An 18421-nucleotide genomic window follows, 5' to 3' on the forward strand; every position below is an offset into this window, starting at 1 on the left:
GAAATCCAACTCAAAAGACACTGGCACATCCCATTCAGTCTTTAATAATTAGCTCAGTTCACATTGAATGAATCCGTCTGTCTTGTTAGGAATGTATTCGGGGATATCTCTCGCCCTCCATCCTTCATAGACATTTAGGACGTAAGCTGGAGGTTGTGGGTTCACATTTTACTTTTCTCCATGCTCTCAAAAACAAAATGTCCTTAGTTCTGTGCCAAACAGTATTGTGTCTTATCCTAAACAAAAGGGTTCCTTCCCCCTTAGTTGTAGTTATGCTGATATTTGTCTCCCCGTTTATCCATTCTGGGTCAAAACATCCCACGAGCCCCCTTCTGAGATGCAAGGATGCCGACAGTAGCTTCCGTTTAGTGACAGCTTCCTTGGAAATTTGGCCTACATTTTCTTTTGGGAGTTGCTCAAGAACAAGGTGAGGGAGACATGTCGCTGCCCTCTGCTGATGGGTCTCACAGAGGTTAAGATGCTTGCTTGAGGTCCCCCAACTTGCCTCTCTATAAGGTGGCAGAGCAGGGATGCAGAGCCAGGCAGTCAGATGCCATATCTTACTCTGGGGATGAGTCAGTGAAGAAAATTGGGATTTTTGCTGATGCAAGGCTTATAGTAAAATTAAACTTCCAGCTGTTGTCTGAATAATTGAAATCTCCCACCACTGCGCTGTTTTGTAGCATTCTCAGAGTGGTGTCTTGCTCATCAATGTTGGACATTAGTATTATTTTATCTTGCCTCTATGCCAGGATTGGAAAAAAAAAGTGCCACTAGCACAGTCCCTGGCAGATGGTATGCCACAAAGTCACCTTTCTTTACCACTGTGCTGTGACAGGCATGCTCTGTGTTCTGTATCTCTAACCATGAGCAATTAATGGTGTTAGCTATTAACCTGGTAAACTGTCAATCTCCCCTTCATTCTGCTTCCAGATCACCTGTCCATTCCGCCATCTCACATCAGATTCTCTAAAGCCTGGGGCAAGTAGAACAAATGAGGTGGGAAGAACTGGCTGCCTGTTCAACTTTGACCTCCCCACCCTTATCAGGTAGGCACTTAGGAGGGGTAATGCAGTGTCATGGGAAGGCTGCCTGGGCTTGGAGATCCCGAGACAGAGCTTTCTGTACACATTCACCCTTACGTGACCACTGTGTCATCCCTACTGGGTTCCTTAACCTCTTCGAGCTTTAATTTGTCATCTATAAAATAGAGCTGGGGGAATCTGCCTGGGCTCTGCAAGGCAGTAGGAACCTATAACTGCATCATAATTTGTTACTCCAATCCCTGTGCCATGAGGGGTCTTCCAGAATCAGCACCCCCAAGTCCCCACCTCAGAGGATTTTCTGGAAGCGTATTACCTGGCTTTTTGGCCCAACTCAGCGCTGTTGACAATCTTGCCAGCCTACTCCTGCAGCCCATTCTTGCCTTGGGACCCCTGGTCCTGCTATGTGTTGGGAAGGCAGGGAATGCTAGGCCGAGCGCCGCTCCACCACAGGCCATGGGGACCCCGGGTCCCCTGGCCTGCTCCCAGAAGGGACACAGAGTTAAATTCGCCAACCGTTCCATGATGTCATCGCCCCCTCCCCCTGCTCTGACGCGGGATGTCCCTGTGGAGGGTGCAGGGAAGATAGTTCCCAAACTAGGGTGGGGGCAGAGCCCAGGTGTTTATAGATCTGTGACACGACGAAACAGAGTCTTCTTTCCCTAGCGGCCAGCACACACACGCCCTAAATCGCACTCTGGGTATGCTCCTGACCTGGGGCCACCAGGACCAGGGGCGGCGTTGCCTGTGCCTGCCCCTCGGATGCAGCCATGCAGCTTTCAACCTGGGACCCCCTGGGTCTGGGACAGCTGGTTAGTGGAGGCGCCTGCTTGGAGACCAGAAACTTGCATAAGGAAACAACTCCGGGGAACTTAGGGTTCATATCCCCCACTCCACCCTGCCCTGCAGTCTCAGATCCCCACAGTTCCACCCCCCCCATCTCCCACGGCAGAATTCCCGGGCCTTGTCTGCAGGGAAGCAGCCGGGGCTGCTGCCTGCTGCACTGACCCGGAACTACCGGGTCAGTCCTATTTCCGAAGGCCCCCAGAGAAGGAGATCCCACAATTTATACAATGACCTGTTTCCGTTTTTAGCAACTACGCAAGTCTACCTTCCTCTAACCTCGATTCGCTGTGCTAGTTTGGGGAGCTCTGCACTGGCTATGCTGGGTGGGGCTGTGTGCACTCTCAAGGGTCACCCCCATAGGCTAGGTAGGAGTCAAAACCCCAGGAGGTGCTTGTCCCCCTTCAGCCTGGATCAATCTCTCTCTCTCTATCCCTACACTATGCTGAATTGTCCTTTCCATCACTGATGACTCCTACTTGGTCTTTCTTTAACAAATATTATTACCGGTATTGGCAGACACGAGGGGACACATATTAATGAACCCCTCTGTTTGCCCCAAACCCAGCTTCTGCAGTTAAGAGCCCAAAGCCAACCTCTTGCTACCTCCACCCAGTTCACCTTGCCACTTCCACACCCAGCTACTAACAAATGATGGTCTAACAGGGCATCCTAAATACTTGTGTTTGTATTGTCTAACAATATGGAATTTATAAAAAAATCATTACCCTAACATTATTATCATTCTTACTAAATACTAATTCCTTAAGAACAATGAATATCAGAAAATTGTTCAAATTTTCTTTATTTTTTTCATAATTGTCTCAAAGGACTGAACATTATTTTTGATAGATTGATCTCCTAAGTTCCTTCTGATCTATATATTCCCCATTCCTCCCTGTCCCTTTTTCATTCCTTTAGGGAAAAAAGAGATCCCTTGCTTTGCAAGGCTGTACTTCTCCAAATTGGAGGTGTAGACAGATCACTTCAGGGTCTCATTCAAATACAGTTTCTGGTTCAGGAGGTGTGGGCTGGAACCTGAGACCCTGCATTTACCACATGCTCCTGGCAGGTCCATGGACCTTGGAGTAGAAAGGTTGCTACATTTCCCAGATCCTGGGTTTGGCTGACTGTATGCATCACTGAGGTGTCTTTTTACAAACATATCATCAGTCAGTCCATTTCATTGCCAGATTCAAGGTTGACTTTATGATGGGGCTGTGCATCCCCACCGCCTGAGTTGTCTCTTGCCGTGGGATTTTCAGATTGGTCACTGGGTGCAGGTATTGTTAGGCTAGCTCTTCTGTGATGGTTCTGCAGCAGCCACGGAGGATCCTGCCTAGAGTTGTGATGGGGTGCAGCCATTGCTGGTTCTCACTCACTTGACAGCCTACAGTACAGGGTAATGAAGTTCCACACCCCGCCCTTCCTCCCCTTCCTAACTCCTCTTGTGCCATTAAGTTAATTGAAGACGCAAAAGTGCACCCTGCCCCTCCTGCGTTCTTCACCATTTAGAACAATTGACACTACAGAAATGCTGGGGCTCCACACGCCTGGCCCCTCCTACCTCCTATAGTGCTAGGTTAGGTTAGTTAACTACAGGAAAACTTTGGGCTCTGGTAACTCCCTTCCTGCCTGAAAAAGAGCTTAAAAAAATCTCTGTTTAGCAGCTGGATACAGTGGCTCCTGGAGTGTAACGGGAGCTGCTGTCACCAAGCGGGGACAACAGACTCCTCCTAACATCCTACACTCCAGCGTGATGTCTCTCACACTCCACAACAGAGTCATCTCTACAAGTCCCTTCATGAAGACACACCCTTGGACACACTGGCACTGCCCCTGCATCTTTCTTCCAGATCTGTACTGAAGCCAAATCTGTGTCCACTCTCCATGAGGGATCTTTTTCCTTCCTATCTGTCCTTTCTCAGAGTCAAAGACCTGAAGGGTCTTGAAAGATCACCCAGTTCAATTACCTCTTTTTATAGATGAGAAAACTAAGACTATAGCCCTCCAGGGAATGGCCCAGTGTCACATGGCTAATTAGAGTCAGCTGATCTAAAGTTAGACCTGTGGTCATTTGAACTGACAATCAAGAAGTCACGAGTGACTTTATAAAGCAGAATTTGGGCTGTTGGATGAGTGCCAAAGCACAGAATCTTAGAATGAGAAATCCAGATGGAATGTTGGAGATCACTGCTAATTATCAAAATGAGAATGACAAGGCCTGCGATGGGTAAGCGACTTGCAGGTTATACAGACATCTCCAGAAAGAGCCAAGATTTGACCAGGGACTCTATTGGGAGTGAAGTTAATGGTAATGAGGGAACAGAGTCAGAATAGCCATGTGGGTTGGTGGCATATGGGGGACCAGAGAGGGAAAGTGGATGTAAAGTATGATGTGAATGCACAGTGGGAAGAGGAAACTGGAGATCCCTGGGTTGGAAAATAGATGGAATGGAAGAGATGCCACCGAAGAGAAAGGCTAGATACTGGTCTGGGATTGTTTCTGGGGTCCTTTCCTTTCCCAGAGAGTGAGAGAATTGGACCACGGGAAGCTCTTTTGAAGAGAGTGGCTTCTCTTGACACCTGGACTCTGTGTCCAGGCCTCACACAGACACATAAGGGCAGAGGGTGACTGACACACACTTGATCCAAACCCCTTCCCACCTCTTTTTTTGATGGAGTAGGATGCTGCCAGGCATTAGGCAAATCTTGTTGTGCAACCCAGGGTTCTGGAGGGCCCAGGATATGATGGGGTAGTAGTACCAATGTCTGCCATGGAAGGAGGGCAGGAGACTCTGGGATAGGCATCAGACTGTGGGGAAGGTGGGATGCCTTAGCATCCCAGTTAGTATGGAAAAAGAATAACTGAGAGTTAGTTGGGTGCTAGTAAATGCTACTGACAGGAGCCTGAATGGCTCTATGTGGAGACCACCAAATTGAGGTTTAGTCATCTTTATCTGTACTTATAGAAAGTGCCTAATGTCTGGAATCAATGTTGTGGAGTAGCAGTAAAGGTGCCACCTACAGCACCAGCAGCCTATATGGGTGCCAATTTGAATCCTGGCTGTTTCATTTCTAAACCAACTCCCTACTTAATGCACATGGGAAAGCAGCAGAGGATGACCCAAGCCCTTGAACCTCTGTATCGATATGGGAGATCTGAAGGAAGCTCCAGATGTTGTGGCCATTTGGGGAGTGAGCCAAGAGATGGGAGACCTTTCTCTCTGGCTCTCCTGCTCTCTCTGTAACTCTGCCTCTCAAGTAAATAAAATAAGTCTTAAAAAGTAAAACTACCTAAATTACCTATCAGCTGTTATGCTGGTTAAAATCCTCGCTCAAAAACTGGCTCCTCCCGGAGACTTTTCCCAAGGCTCTCACTAGAACGTGCTCTTCCTCTCCCCTGAGCTGCCACAGGTCTTTTTTCCTCTTCCATGCAGCATATATTCCACAATGTGCCATGTCTGTTTGGCCATCTCCCCATGAAAACATTGGGGCACGGTGTACAGATACTTGTTCTCTATAGTTGCAGAATGACTTGCTTTTCATCTGGTATGCAATCTATTTGTTAATTTTAAGCAGGAATGTGGAGAAATTCTAAAACACAAGCCCAACTGCCTTCCTGTCAGACGCATTTCCCCAGCCTCTCTGGGTGAATACCGTGATTAAATAAGTTTGACTAAATTTTGGAGGTTAGTCTGTCTGCATGAAGTGTTCCTCTGATCCTAGTTAACAGCAATCCATACCCAAATGCAAGACCACGAGGTACATACGGCATGAGGGTTCACACAAGAGAGACTCTGAGACAGATTTCAGGGGTGAGAATTAGCCTGGCAGCTGGGATGCCCAGGGCTCTGCATTACTGTCTTGGGTGCATACCAGCTCCAGTCCTGACTCCAGCTTCCTGCTGATGCAGTTTCCAGGAGGCAGCAGTGATGGCTCGAGCAACTGGCTTCCTGCGACTCGTGTGGGAAATCTGATTTAAATATCAGGCTCCTGGCTTCAGTGGAAGCATTTGTGGGCATTTGTGTCTCTTTTAAATAAATAGAGAATAAAAGACAAAAAAAAAATACCAAAATTAAACTAACCAAAGAATTCCATTAGAGAAAGAAGAAGAGACAGAGAACAAAACCACTCATTTGTTCAACAAGAATGTTGTGACTCTACTTATTCTGAGTTGAATCTTAGTTAGGACACAGTGCCTGTTTTCAGGATACACAGAGGGCCAATGCTAGATGTTTAGCAGAAGATTCTCCAGGAAAATAAATAAATAAAAAAACAACCCCGATTGTTGTTCTCCATGGTGTATGTCCTCCCATGATCGCCAATGGGAAGCTACTGCCTTGGCATCCCTGCAGACACGGTTGGGAAGAACTACGCCCATTAAGCAAGCTGGTGCTTGCACACCTCAGGCCAGAGGCAACAAGACAGCAAAGGAAGTGGATGTCTTCATATCTGCAGGGCCCTACATAGGGCCAGCATGGAAAAATTTATTGGGAGTGAAAGGAAAAAAAGCCAGGGCAAACAATGATATCTGTTCTCCCTAGAGAAGAAGCAGACAGAATGCTTTTAGTGTTAATAATCTGATACCTATTGTGAAGGAAGAGAAGGCAATACATCGAGTGGTACCGATGAGTGATGACAGCATTATTGGAAAGACAGTGGAGATCTATCTACACAGAAAAACTAACCCTTGCAGGACAGTGGCTTTTCCTGCACCTGCAAGGGATGGTTTATGTTATTTTAGAAGCTGACATGTACCGTGGGCAGTTAGATAACATTATTAACAGGCACATCACATTATATAATGTTAATACATGCAATGTGCTGACTAGCTGCTATGAACCAGGCATTTCGTGTGTTTTGGGATCCTCATTTGTACAGAGGAAGAAACATTGGACTCTGAAATTAAGGGAGATTTGTTCTTTTTCAAATTTATCAAGATTGATTGCCAGTCTTCATAAACTGCAGCTTCCTTGTATGGAATGCAAGCAAGAGGATCTAGGAACTAGTCCAGCTTAGAGAACACGTGCCAGACACATGTTCATCTTGTGCTTTTGTTACCTAAAATGTCATATTTGGAGTGTTATACACCAGAAACTGACTTTTTCCATTTTAAGGGAGATAATGGAAAATACAGAGTCTGGAGAGAACAAAGTGACCAGGGGGTTGTTACAGGGGGCAGCTGAGGGGCTGGGGATGTGTCGCTTGCTGAAGAGTATCGGGAGACACTGCAGAAGACAGGTGTCAAGCTCTACCAAGAGCTGTCAGGAGAGAGGTGAGGAGGCACATGAAAACCACCCCTGTGGATGAGGAAACAAGTTAAGCACCCCATAAACACTGACTGTGCACTCATTTTGTTGCAAGTATTATGTTAGGTGTTTGACTAGAAGGGCAGGTGATGAGTACCGAGGCACACAATTCTTGCTCAATATCATGAAAAACTTTGAAAGTCACAGTTGTCTGGCAATGGAACAGGCTTCTGGAAAAGCAATAATTTTCCTAACCTTAGAGTATGCATGAGACTGGGTGCCCACTTCTCAGGATGTACTAAAAGGAATTTTTTGTTGTGGGGTAAAGTGGGACAAAATCCCCTACCAGGTCAGAGACTGTGAGTTCAGAAATTGGCTTTGACAGATGTGTGTGCACCATGCTGAAAAAGTGTCAGCCGTCACCTCCTTCTACCCAGCCTTGTCCGCCCAGCTGCATGCTCCGTGTTCCCTGACAGTGAGCTGTGGTGGCCCAGTTAGACTGGAAAGCGGCTGCCATCTGTAACAGGGATGACAGAGCACTGGCGGGTTTGTGTGGGCTTCAGGAATGCGGCATTGAGGCCATGTACACACAACCTGCTGAAGAACATCCCATGGGCAGAAAATGTTTTCTTCCTTTTTAGCCCTCCTCTGTTGCTGTGCCAGGCGGGTACAATGGTGCCTTTGAGAGGGGCAGCTGGAAGGGGATGTTGGCAGGGAGGCTGGAAGTAGAACATTGCAGCTGGGGGAAGAGGGGAGGTCCAAGTTCATTTCCAGGAGTGAGCCTGCACTGGGTGCCAGTTTCCAAAACAACACTGCTGTTTCTCAAAGCTCACACTGGTGGCTTGCCTTGGAGCTGTACAAGAGCAAAGCTGCTTCCTCCCTGCTGCTCCACCTTCTCTGTGTTTAAAAACAACCTGATGTGGTAAGGCATTCTTATGCTGGATGCAGATGAACAGGCTTTGCTGCTGCCTGGGCAGCAGACTCACCCACGGTGGATGCACCTTCCAGAGCAGGGACCAGCAAGGCTCTGAGGGCAAATGGACTTCTGGGCCATGAGAAAGGGTCTTGCATGGACACCCCTTTTTCTGATGCCACAGCTGCCTGGCACCTTCAATGCCATATGGGCTCTGCCCACTCACTGTCTTTAACTCTGTTCAGTGGGAAAGAGGTGGGAAAACCTTGGCATTTCCTGTCCTGGTTCACAGTTGTCCCAGACCCTCAGCTCCTTTCACAGATCCCAGCAATAGCTCAGAGACTGGCGTAGGAGGGCCTTCCCACTCAAGGCACAGTGAGGAGAAGGCCTCGGTGCCCAGCTGCCAGCTTTTCCATGCTTCCCTTTGTGCTCCAAACCAAGTAGGGTAGACTTCTTTTATTTTTGTGGCTTCTAGCAAAAAGATGTGACTTGAGGTTGGCCAAGAGATCATTTCTATTAATGTGCACACTATAATTAAGAGATTTTTTTTCACACGCTTTGGTTCAACTTTACAATCCAAGAATAGCCACTGGGGAATTACTTCATTACAGGTACTGACGGAGGCCTGGGGCTACAGAACGGATAAGATCAAGTCCTTGCTTCAGAAACCTCACCGTCCAATAGACATGCCAAGTCCTGAATGGGAAGCTCATTATCAACTCCATGACACTCATGGTCAGTGGAATACAGAAGTGTGATTCAGAGACCACCTCCTGCTGGGTTCCCTTGGCACTGTGGGGCACAGATCAGCCTGGGTTACACATGGAGGATGAAACTCTTCTAATCTGGGAGTCCTTACTTCTTTTTAGTGGACACATAATAAAATAGCACAAATAATGGGAATAATGCATGCCCTACAGACTTGCTGTGAGCATTAAATATGACAGTTTTAAAAAACACGAGGTCAGAGCTTGCCATGTGGTATGCTTACTGAATGACTGTTATTGCTTTTAATTTGTTGATCTTAATAAACTTGAGCTACAACATGAATATGTACATGGAGTTGCTTATCCAATCCCTTCTTAGAGATGACATCTTTCCCCCAACTGTCAGTCCTTCTAGGTTCTTAATTCTTTGCTATTCATGACTAGGATCAACGAGTTTATGATCTCCAGCTTGAGTCAGAAAACCTAAGACCCATCCACTGTAGCCACAGATTTGTTTACAATATTCTCTGTTTCATAACCCATCTGTAGAAGAGAAAAATTGGAATGTTTCTCTTCCTTGAGGTTCTCCTGGGATGACGAAAATCAGGAATTCTTTTAAATGTTAGTCTAAAAGCCCACGAGCAATGAAATGGGAGCCTTAAGGTTGGTTTTGACTTAAAAGATACATTTGTTTGTTAGCAATTGCTGGGGGCAGTTACTCTTTTACTAAGAGATCTTTTGGGGTAGAAAGGTTAAGATCTCAGGGGCAGAGGTTAACTGAGAGGATCTGGGAGAAGCCTGTTGTAGGGGAACTCCTAAGCCCACACACTGGGTCTCATGACCCTCACACAGGCTTCGGTTGTTCCTGGCCAAGTCTATCCAACATACTGTGAACTACACAGCTGTTGTGTGACAGTGAAACTATGAGAGTTAATTTTCAAAAGTTATCCCCTGAGTTCTCAGAAGACACAGGATACAGATAGCCACGAGTCTGAAAACAAAGGGAAATCAAAGCAATTCATGGGGAACAATGGAACTGAGAAAGGACAGGAAAATAAAAGCACAGGAATGGAGAGAGGGTTGATGTGAACTCATTTGTAAGCAGTGTAACCGAGGGTCGGTGAAGACAGAAAGTTCCATAGCTGAAATGCAGACAGACAATGAGATTTTATCAGGGAGAGTGGGAAGAAACAACTTGTCTTCAGTCAGCTGGGTGTTTCTAAGCATCTGCTCAGGGTTCAGGGGAGGCAGAAAGATGGGGACAGTGCAGGTGCACTTAAAAATGGGATAAAGATCTCACAGAGCCAAGGAATGAGAGAAGTCCCTGGTAAGCTCGATGCTGGTATTATTACAAGATTAGAACGAGGCCAACGTTGTCTTGGTGTTGAACCCTGATTGCTTAGAAGGCGGGTTACCTTTTGGCCTCTCTCAGTGTTAAAATGTTCTACCCTGAACTGCTCTCGTAATAAAGAGTTTAGCAGAAGTATTAGGAGGGATCAGGAAGTAACTGAGGTAGGGCATCGGGACTGTTAAGAACTGATTGGCTGATGTGGCAGCAATGGCTGCTCCAGATGGTCTGCCTGCCAGGACTGCCCTGGAAGTCCTGGGCAGACAAAGGATACGGACTAGACATAGAGAATCCTGCTCTGTGGACTGGTCAAGCCTTACTCTAGGGTTTCATGCATAATCAGGTTGCCACTTTCATTTCCCAAGAACTGAAAACCTCTTCTAATGCTCTTCTCTGGTTTCCTCTCCTTTTGAGTCTGTTCCATTTCACCTTTGTGGCTTGGTGAATGGGCTGTGTATGTGGCCAGGTCTCACCTTCCCTTCTCCAAACCCTCAAAGTCTCTTCCTGCCAAGCTGAGAAGAAGGTTTCAGATCAGGTCGGAAGAGAGCAAGGCGTGGCCATCTCTTTTCTCCTCTAATATAAAAGTGTGCAACAGGTCCATGCCCAGGCAGAAGAGAATGCTCCAATTTGGAGCAATTTGGAGTTCTCTTCTGGTACAAACCGGCTAGGGAAACCTGATCAAGCTGCTTAACCTGGTCTTGAGAATTGTCTTTTGAAAATGAATGACAGGACCAGAGTTGAAAGGCAGTGGATAAAGCTGCTGCATGTGACACCGGCATCCCACATGGGCACTGGTTCAAATCCTAGCTGCTCCACTTTCAAACCAGCTCCCTGCTAGAAAAAGCAGTTGAAGGTGGTGCAAGTGTTTGGGCCCCTGTCACTCAAATGTGAGACCCAAATGAAACTCCTGGCTCCTTGCTTTGGCCTGGCCTGGAGCTGGCAGTGGCTACCTAGAGAGTGAACCATTGTTGATTCTCTCTCTCTCTTTCTCTTTTCTACTGCTACCTGTATTGCTGTAAATCTGTTGTTCAAAATCAAACAAATAAGTAATAAAGAAAAGTAATGGTCCTGTATTGGATTGGAGTAGCTAAAAGTATCTGGTGAATGTTACAGTAGTAAGACTTACTATTTCAGAAGCTTCTTGATACTTGGGTGTGATCAATGTTGGCTTTAGAATTTAGTATTCTTATAGGCAGGACCTATGTATATCATGGTATGAGCTACAATATTGCAAGTATTATAATCCCCTTCCAAAATAAATGCTGTAAATATAAAGGTGGAATTCACATAGTATAAAATTAATGAGCTTAAAATGTATACTCCAGTGGAATTTAATGGATTCATTCCCATTGTCCTTTAAAGAATTAGAAGAACATAGTCGTTGAAGTTGGTTCCATTTTGTTGTAATAAAAATGTTTTTCTGTAGTTCCATGCTCAGGGGCAGACATTTCTGCAGACGTAGTTGAGAAGAACCTACTGGATCTCACAGTTTGTAAATGTACTCTCGGGTTGCTGTGAACATACAAACTACCCCCCAAAATGCTGTGTGCCACCTAGGCCTCCAGCAGCAGCAGCAGCAGCATCTATGGGTGCCCCCTTACAGACACTCTAGGGCAGCGCAAAGCCATAGACCAGTTCCATCAATAGCATCGTGAGATGGCCTGAGGATGCCAGGGTGAGTGTCCAAGGTAAGTGCATGGTAGGTAGCAAGCGACCATGGGGGACTCCAGTTTTACTGTTAGATTTGATTCCCCCAATTAAGTTTTTGAAGAGCCTGAGACAAATATCAATTCTGAGTAACTGTTCTCAAGATGTGTATGTGTGTGTGTTTATATACAGTTAAATAGGGTGACTGATGTGCACTGATTCTCAAAGACTCTGATGACACATCTTTTTGGAGTGGCATTCAGGTTTGGACCTTCGTTCCCCTCTGCCCAGGGTCCCATTAAAGCAGGTGAATAGTCCTCTCTTGTGGACATTGTGCTATGGCTTGGATGACATTTTAGTGTGTCCCTCAATAGTTCATGTGTTGGCATTGAATCCCCACCAAGAGGTATTAAGTTGGGTAGAGACTTAACTGGGCTAGGATATAACTGGGGTTCAGTCACTAGCCTGGAGAACCCTGGCTGAGTCCTGATATCTTTCTAAGAAGAGAAAGAACAGAAAGACACACACATGGATTCTCTGTCTTTGGCCACGTGACAGCTGAGCTACCTGGGGGATCAAGAAGGCCATCACCAGGTGTGGCCCTTCGACCTTGCACCTCCAGCACCATAAGCCAAAATAAACCTCCTTCCTTGATAACTCACCCAGGCTGTACTACCGGCAATGGAAAACAGACTACTATACACTGTTTCAAGATTAGATTAAATATCAAGGGATTTGGGGAATTCTTATTTTTAGCCAGTAAAAAATGAAACATTTTCCACGGAATGCAAAGTAAATGCTCTAGTTGAAGCCTGCCTGGTTTGTTCCAGCTAACTCCAAGCACATCCAGAAACCTTTTGCAAGGCTATTCTGGGCTGGGGGTGGGGGAGGTGACTCACCTGTTTATTCAGGTGAAATCAGGCTAGCCTTACTGCAAAGTGGAGAGGCATGGGGAGCACCCTGAGGGACAGCTTTGGAACAGAGTGGGTGGCAGTTGGTGGAGTGCCGCTAGTGGCACACTGCCGGCTTCTTAACAAGGATTTACCACAATTTGCTGAGTGCCCAGGTCCCAGGCACGGCGCTGCATTTGCAGGGCTTCCTCTCTGTTCCCATGGAGGACACTGAGGGCGAGCATTTCCATATTTTGCTTTATGCTCCCGTATTGATCAAGGGAAACATCTCATGGCTGCTTTTTCATATTTCTGAGATATCATTAAAAACATCGGTAAAGGGCAGATCAGATATGTCCCTCACCTGGTTGAGCTTCTCTGCTCTGGGTTGAGCTTTTTGAGGCCCAACACTGGCCCTGAAACACTCGAGTTTCCAGAAAATCTGGACTTGACACCTGACCACTCGCAGACTGTGGACTCTCTTAGCTTCTGTCCTGCTTTTGGAAGAGGTGATTTGACACCTGCTTTGCAGATTCCAAGGTACTCTCGGCAGCACTGCCAGTTATATTCAAACAGCAAAATGATGCCAACCCTGACAACTGTGCTATGGCTGATAGCCTCGGGAGGTAGGTGGGATGTAGGCCAACCCTCCCCCATCCCCCCCCCCCACCTGGTCTGGTTGATGAGAATACTGAGGCACAGAGAGAAACTTCAGCAAGCTACTTAACCTTAGTATAGGACGAGGCTAAGCCTCAGGCCTTGCGCATCCCAACCGGGGCCCTTTCCTTAGCAGCCCTGGCATGGAGGATAAGCTGGTGAGCTTGTATAACTTAAGTTTCCCTTTGCCCGGAGTCACTGGACCCTCAAAGCAAAAAGTAGAGTGACACAACACACGTGGCTCTCCCCAGGACTTTATGGGTCTAGTTCCCTAAGCCCTGGTTCGGTGGGTACTGTGTCAGCCAGTCCTTGTGTGTTCTGTGAACATTCTGTCTTGTTAGCTGGGCTATAGCTCTATTTCAGGGGTAGGCCCAAGCCTCCTATTCCTTCTCCATGAGCCTCAGAGAAAGAGTCTGCAGCCCATGTGGATGGATTCCCTGCAAAATCCCATTGGTACTCTTAAGTTTCTACACCCAACTTTTTGCCAATGACAAAAAGAAAAGTTTAGAATGGACCAGACCAGCCTAGACCAAGCAATCAGAGAGGTGGAGGTGGGTTCAGTTGCTGTCCCTTTTGTCAGGCTGCCAACCCTCTCTGCCTTAGTTCCTTCCTCCATCAAGTGAGGGTGTTCGTGTTTTCCTGCCAAAATAAAGGGAACTGCTGTGTGAGAAAACTCTGTAAACATGAGGGTAATTTTCACGACCCTCTCCCTGACTCTCTAGCCTGACTCTGTTCTCTTCTTTCAGCGAGTTTCTGCTCTTGGTGAAGCTTTTCTCTGCAGAGCTGCCAGCTGCCTACAACAGGAACTAATCAAAAGATCCCAGGCTCCACAAAGGAGGAAGACACGATGCATCAGTACTGACGGATTTACTGAGTTTCTAGCCCTTGCTGGGTCAATTTGTGTTTATTGGGTTCCAAGCTAAACTCACTTCCAACAACACGAACTCCTCCCTCTTGCCAGTTTCCAGCAAGAAAGTCTTGGTTGACTGATTTAATGGGTCTAAACCCCGCTGGAAGAATGGGCTCTGGCTTGCCTCATGGGGCCCTGCCACAAATGAGGGCATAAGGGCATGACTTTTTCCTGCTCCTTTTAAAACTTTTCACTCCCTTCTGTTTACCCTGCTACACCACTGTGCCCCGGCTTGCTCTTTCATAAAATTGGGTTTATAATCCTTGGCCTGCTTAGTTTGCAGTGGTAGGGATTCAATGTGTAAAGGCCTACAAGAGGTTATTGTTAGGATCCTGACCTTGACTGATCAAGTGGCCTGTTGACCTCACAGGCCTGGGCTGTTGTGTTCAGTGACCACTCTGAGGTCACCTCACCTAATTTTTTCTTACCTGCTCATCCTGGAAGCCCGCATGCTCTCATCTTGTTTTGCACCTGTCACACGTCACACCCGGCCCCTTTCTAGATCACAACACGTCCAGGCCCATCTCCTGCTATTCTCTGAATGCAGAAACTGTTGGCTTGTCAGAGCTGCTGGCCATGTGACACCATCACCCCTTACCCACCCTTCTCTTCTTGCCCTCATGAATACATGCTAAAAAGACTCATTATGGGGAAGATAAGGAAAACAGGAAGTGCTTTGAAGGCTCCCAGAGTGAACCACCCCCACCCACTCCCTGTAGGCCCCCAGTGAGGCTCCCAGCCCCCTCTGCTAACTGAGGAAGAGCTGCAGTGTCTTGGACCCAGAGGCGTCCGTGGGGGCACAGTCAGCTGGGCCTGGAGCCGGGAGGGCGGGCCGGAGAGGCAGGGGAGCTGAACGGCTGGCTGTGTTCTGGGCACCATTTCAAGGCCAGCTGCAGGGAGAACAAGCAGTCGCTGTGAGCCTGCAGCTGGCCATGGTTAGGCCAGGGCTGTCCCTCACTGGTGGTATATTTAAAGAGACCCCACTGGACGATCGTGCCAGCAACAAAAAATGCACACAGAACTGTGCTTGCCATGTTCAGAGCCCTGCCAAGGCCTCTCTCTCCTGGCGGTATGCATGTGGGGTAAGCAGAGGAGAGCTGGTGCTTTGGTCTCTCCCAGATATGGGTGGTCACAGTCCCACAGCATTCAGGGACACACGGCCCTGGCCGCTGGGGCTCTCTGCCTGCTGGATGAGCTGGTCTCAAGTTCAGGGGTTTGGTGGGACTCAGAGCTCAGCACCTCCCATTCTGGTGTCAGTATCCCAGCAACCAGAGAAGAGAGGCAGGGAGATGAGTCAAACCTAACAGCCGCACAGAACCGCTGGCTGGGTGTTTTGTTTGTGAAAACTCCCTCCAGGCAAGAGCAGGCATTGCTGCAGCCAGGCTGTGCAAGCTTAGGAGCAGCAGGGTGTGGTCCGGCTCTCCCTCTGCCACAGCAAGCCAAACACTTCTCCTTGGGCTGCCCGTTCCCTATGCGCCACTAATGGATGCTTTGAGACCATTCAGGTCCAACAATCCAGCTGTCTCTTTCATTTGTGTTTCTCTTGGGGGGAAAAAAAAAACAAAAAACAAAACAAAACAGTACACCAGCCACAAGGCCTAAGTTCCCCAGAGGTTGGGAACTGAGAACTCTGGGGCTGCAGAAAAGTCTGTGCTCTCAGGAGGACTTGGCCTCCTGGTCAATAGGAGAGCGCTTCAAGAGAACAGCACATTGAAGTGGGCGAAGGATCCAGGAGCTTGCTGCTCATCACCCAGGGAACAGGTACCCTCAGGCAAAGCTGCTCCAGTCAGGCTGTTGTTGCACATGCCTAGAAAGCTCTGTGATCCAGGGGTTCCAGTTCAACACGAACATGCAGGGCTCTTTGCTACAAGTCTACCACAGATTTGGGATGCTGGCAGGCAGCATGTGGACCTGGGACCTCTGGGACCACACAGGTTATGTCCCCAGAGGTACCAGAGTCAGCTCCTTGGAAGCAGCTGTGAACACCAAAGTGGGTCAGCTGGGGGTACCAGGGCACCTCTGGCCTCAACCTCCAGGCCCTGAGCCCTGATCCTCTGTGGCTAGCAGTGCCCAGTTGTCTACCATGCTGGATCATTGCCTCTGTCCCTTCTCCCTGTGTTAGTGACAACTAAGTCTTTACCCTTTTGGAAAGAGGGAGTAGTTAGGGCACAGTGGAAGGAAGGCTAAGGGTTGGGATGAACTATGATTCTGGGTACACTGGGTCCCAGAGGCCCCAAGGCCAGGCCCAGAGAGGCAGGTCTTGCCACTGGAGGCACAGCAAACACTCCTCACTCTGGATCGACATGTCAGGATCCCAAAGGACATGTCCTGAGGGGGTGTGTGACAGCCCAGGAGCAGGACCAAGGTTCAGCAAGCCTTCCCCAGCCCCTTGGAAACTTACCTCCAACTCTATGTGGTCATGGAGTTTCTTGCAGGTGGCCGCAAAAGTCTCTGAGGTGCCGAACTCAAAGTACCACAGCTTGTTCTTCATCCTGTACCATGAAACAAAGAGTTGTCTCAATCACCTCTCCTTGGCTTGGTTATGTAAAATAGCTATGTTGTTTGGACTGGGAGACTTAAGCGCTCAGCAACCCTCCAGTCTCACATTTTTAGTACTTGGTACTTGTCCATCCAATGAATAGGGGACTGAACATTTTTACCACCTGTTTCTGTGTAGAAAACTTAAGGAAAATCCATTTGTTTCTTACATATGACAAATTGAGGTGAGCTGCTAATGGCTCTCTGAGCTTCCTGGCTAGAGTGGAAGGCCTGCTTGCTTCTGCCCCAAGAAGAGTCCCATGAAAAATCAACCAGAGGTGGCAAAGGCCAGTGTGTTCTGGTCACTGTCCAAAGGGGCTTCAGACTGAGCCTTCTGTTGGCAGGAGCGGGAAGAGAGGGCCACAGGGTCTGTGGAGATGTGAGGGGCATGCAGTGTGAGGACAGAGCAGGGACACTTGCATGTGAAGCCACCCCAAATATGTTCTGCTTTGCTTGCCTATTCTCTGACAAGTGGAAACAGAGTAGAGAGAATTACATACAGATTTGCAGCCAAGTTGAAAGGTTAAGTCATTTGGTAGCAATAACCATATCTACTCCCTCAACTGTTTGCTTAAGGCATGCAATAGGCATGACAATTTCTCATTCAGAATAAGGGTTCACCATTTTGAAAATTAAAAATGTCCAGCAATCTCTTTAGGAGAAAACAACATCAACCAATGGAGCTCCCTGCACCTAGGAGCTCTGCAAAGTCATCTGGCATGTCTTGACACCTGGTAGCTGTGATCAGATGGTCACACCAGGACGTGCTTCAGAAGGTATTCCATCCCTTGCCTCCAACTGTCACCCCATTATCAGGGGCTGGCTAAGAAAAGGGACACCTGTCCAGCGTGTAAACTGACAGATTTTTGCTAGGGAAGGATTTAATAAAATCATGTTCTTTTTGGCACTCCGGAGACTGGATGCCACCTTGTGTGCTGCTAAGCCTCTGTCCTCAGATCTGCGGACCAATGGGAAAAGATCATCCTTCAGAAGGAAGATTACTCTTATTTCTTTCTAATTCTTCTTAGCTCTAGCAGATGGTTCTTGAGAACAACAGACACAAGCCCCTTTTATCAGCATTCCTCCAAGAGCCTACCAAGAACTTGAAGGTGAGCCTGTGTTCCCACACTGCATGTAAAGTGGCCTTCCTGACTCTAAGGATAAATGATGAAGGACGTGAATAAGCAAGGTCTAGGGAATTATGCCTCATGACCAAAGAAGATGTACTTTAAAGACAACATTGCTTCTGAGCCGCTCGAGCTGTAGTGTAGCATTCTGAACCTCTCTCTGTGGTACTGACATCTCATATGGGTACTGGCTCAAGTACCCAGCTGCTCCACTTCTGACTGAGCTCCCTGCTAATGCTCCTGGGAAAGCAGTGGAGGATGGCTCAAGTCCCTAGGCCCCTGCACCCACGTGGGAGCCTGAAAGAAGTCCTGGTCTCCTGGCTGCCTAGCCCTGGCCATTTTGGGAGTAAAATAGCAGAGGGAAGATCTTTCTCTCTGTGTCTCTCCTTCTCTCTCTGTGACTGCCTTTCACATAAATAAAGAAATAAATCTTTTTGAAAAATCCAAAATTAAAAAAAATTTTTAAAAAGGAAGAACACTGCTTCTCAATCACTACTGTAGCAGAGACAAACCCGAGAGCTCAACCTCCTTCACCTTCAGCGTGAG

General features: G+C 47.6%; 1 protein-coding gene across 3 annotated transcripts in view; it reads right to left on the reverse strand.

Moving 5' to 3' along the window:
• The window catches only part of DGKG (diacylglycerol kinase gamma), a 155564-nt gene that overhangs the window by 41103 nt on the left and 96040 nt on the right, over window positions 1-18421 (reverse strand). For all 3 annotated transcript variants that reach the window (XM_041002737.1, XM_041002736.1, XM_041002735.1), the window contains one exon: window positions 16612-16702. In XM_041002737.1, coding sequence (XP_040858671.1) covers window positions 16612-16702 — 91 coding nt within the window. The remainder of the gene's footprint in view (window positions 1-16611; window positions 16703-18421) is intronic.

This window comes from Ochotona curzoniae, unplaced genomic scaffold, assembly GCF_017591425.1.
Source record: "Ochotona curzoniae isolate NIBS_2020 unplaced genomic scaffold, NIBS_Ocur_1.0 scaffold_2587, whole genome shotgun sequence".
Taxonomy (NCBI): Eukaryota; Metazoa; Chordata; class Mammalia; order Lagomorpha; family Ochotonidae; genus Ochotona; species Ochotona curzoniae.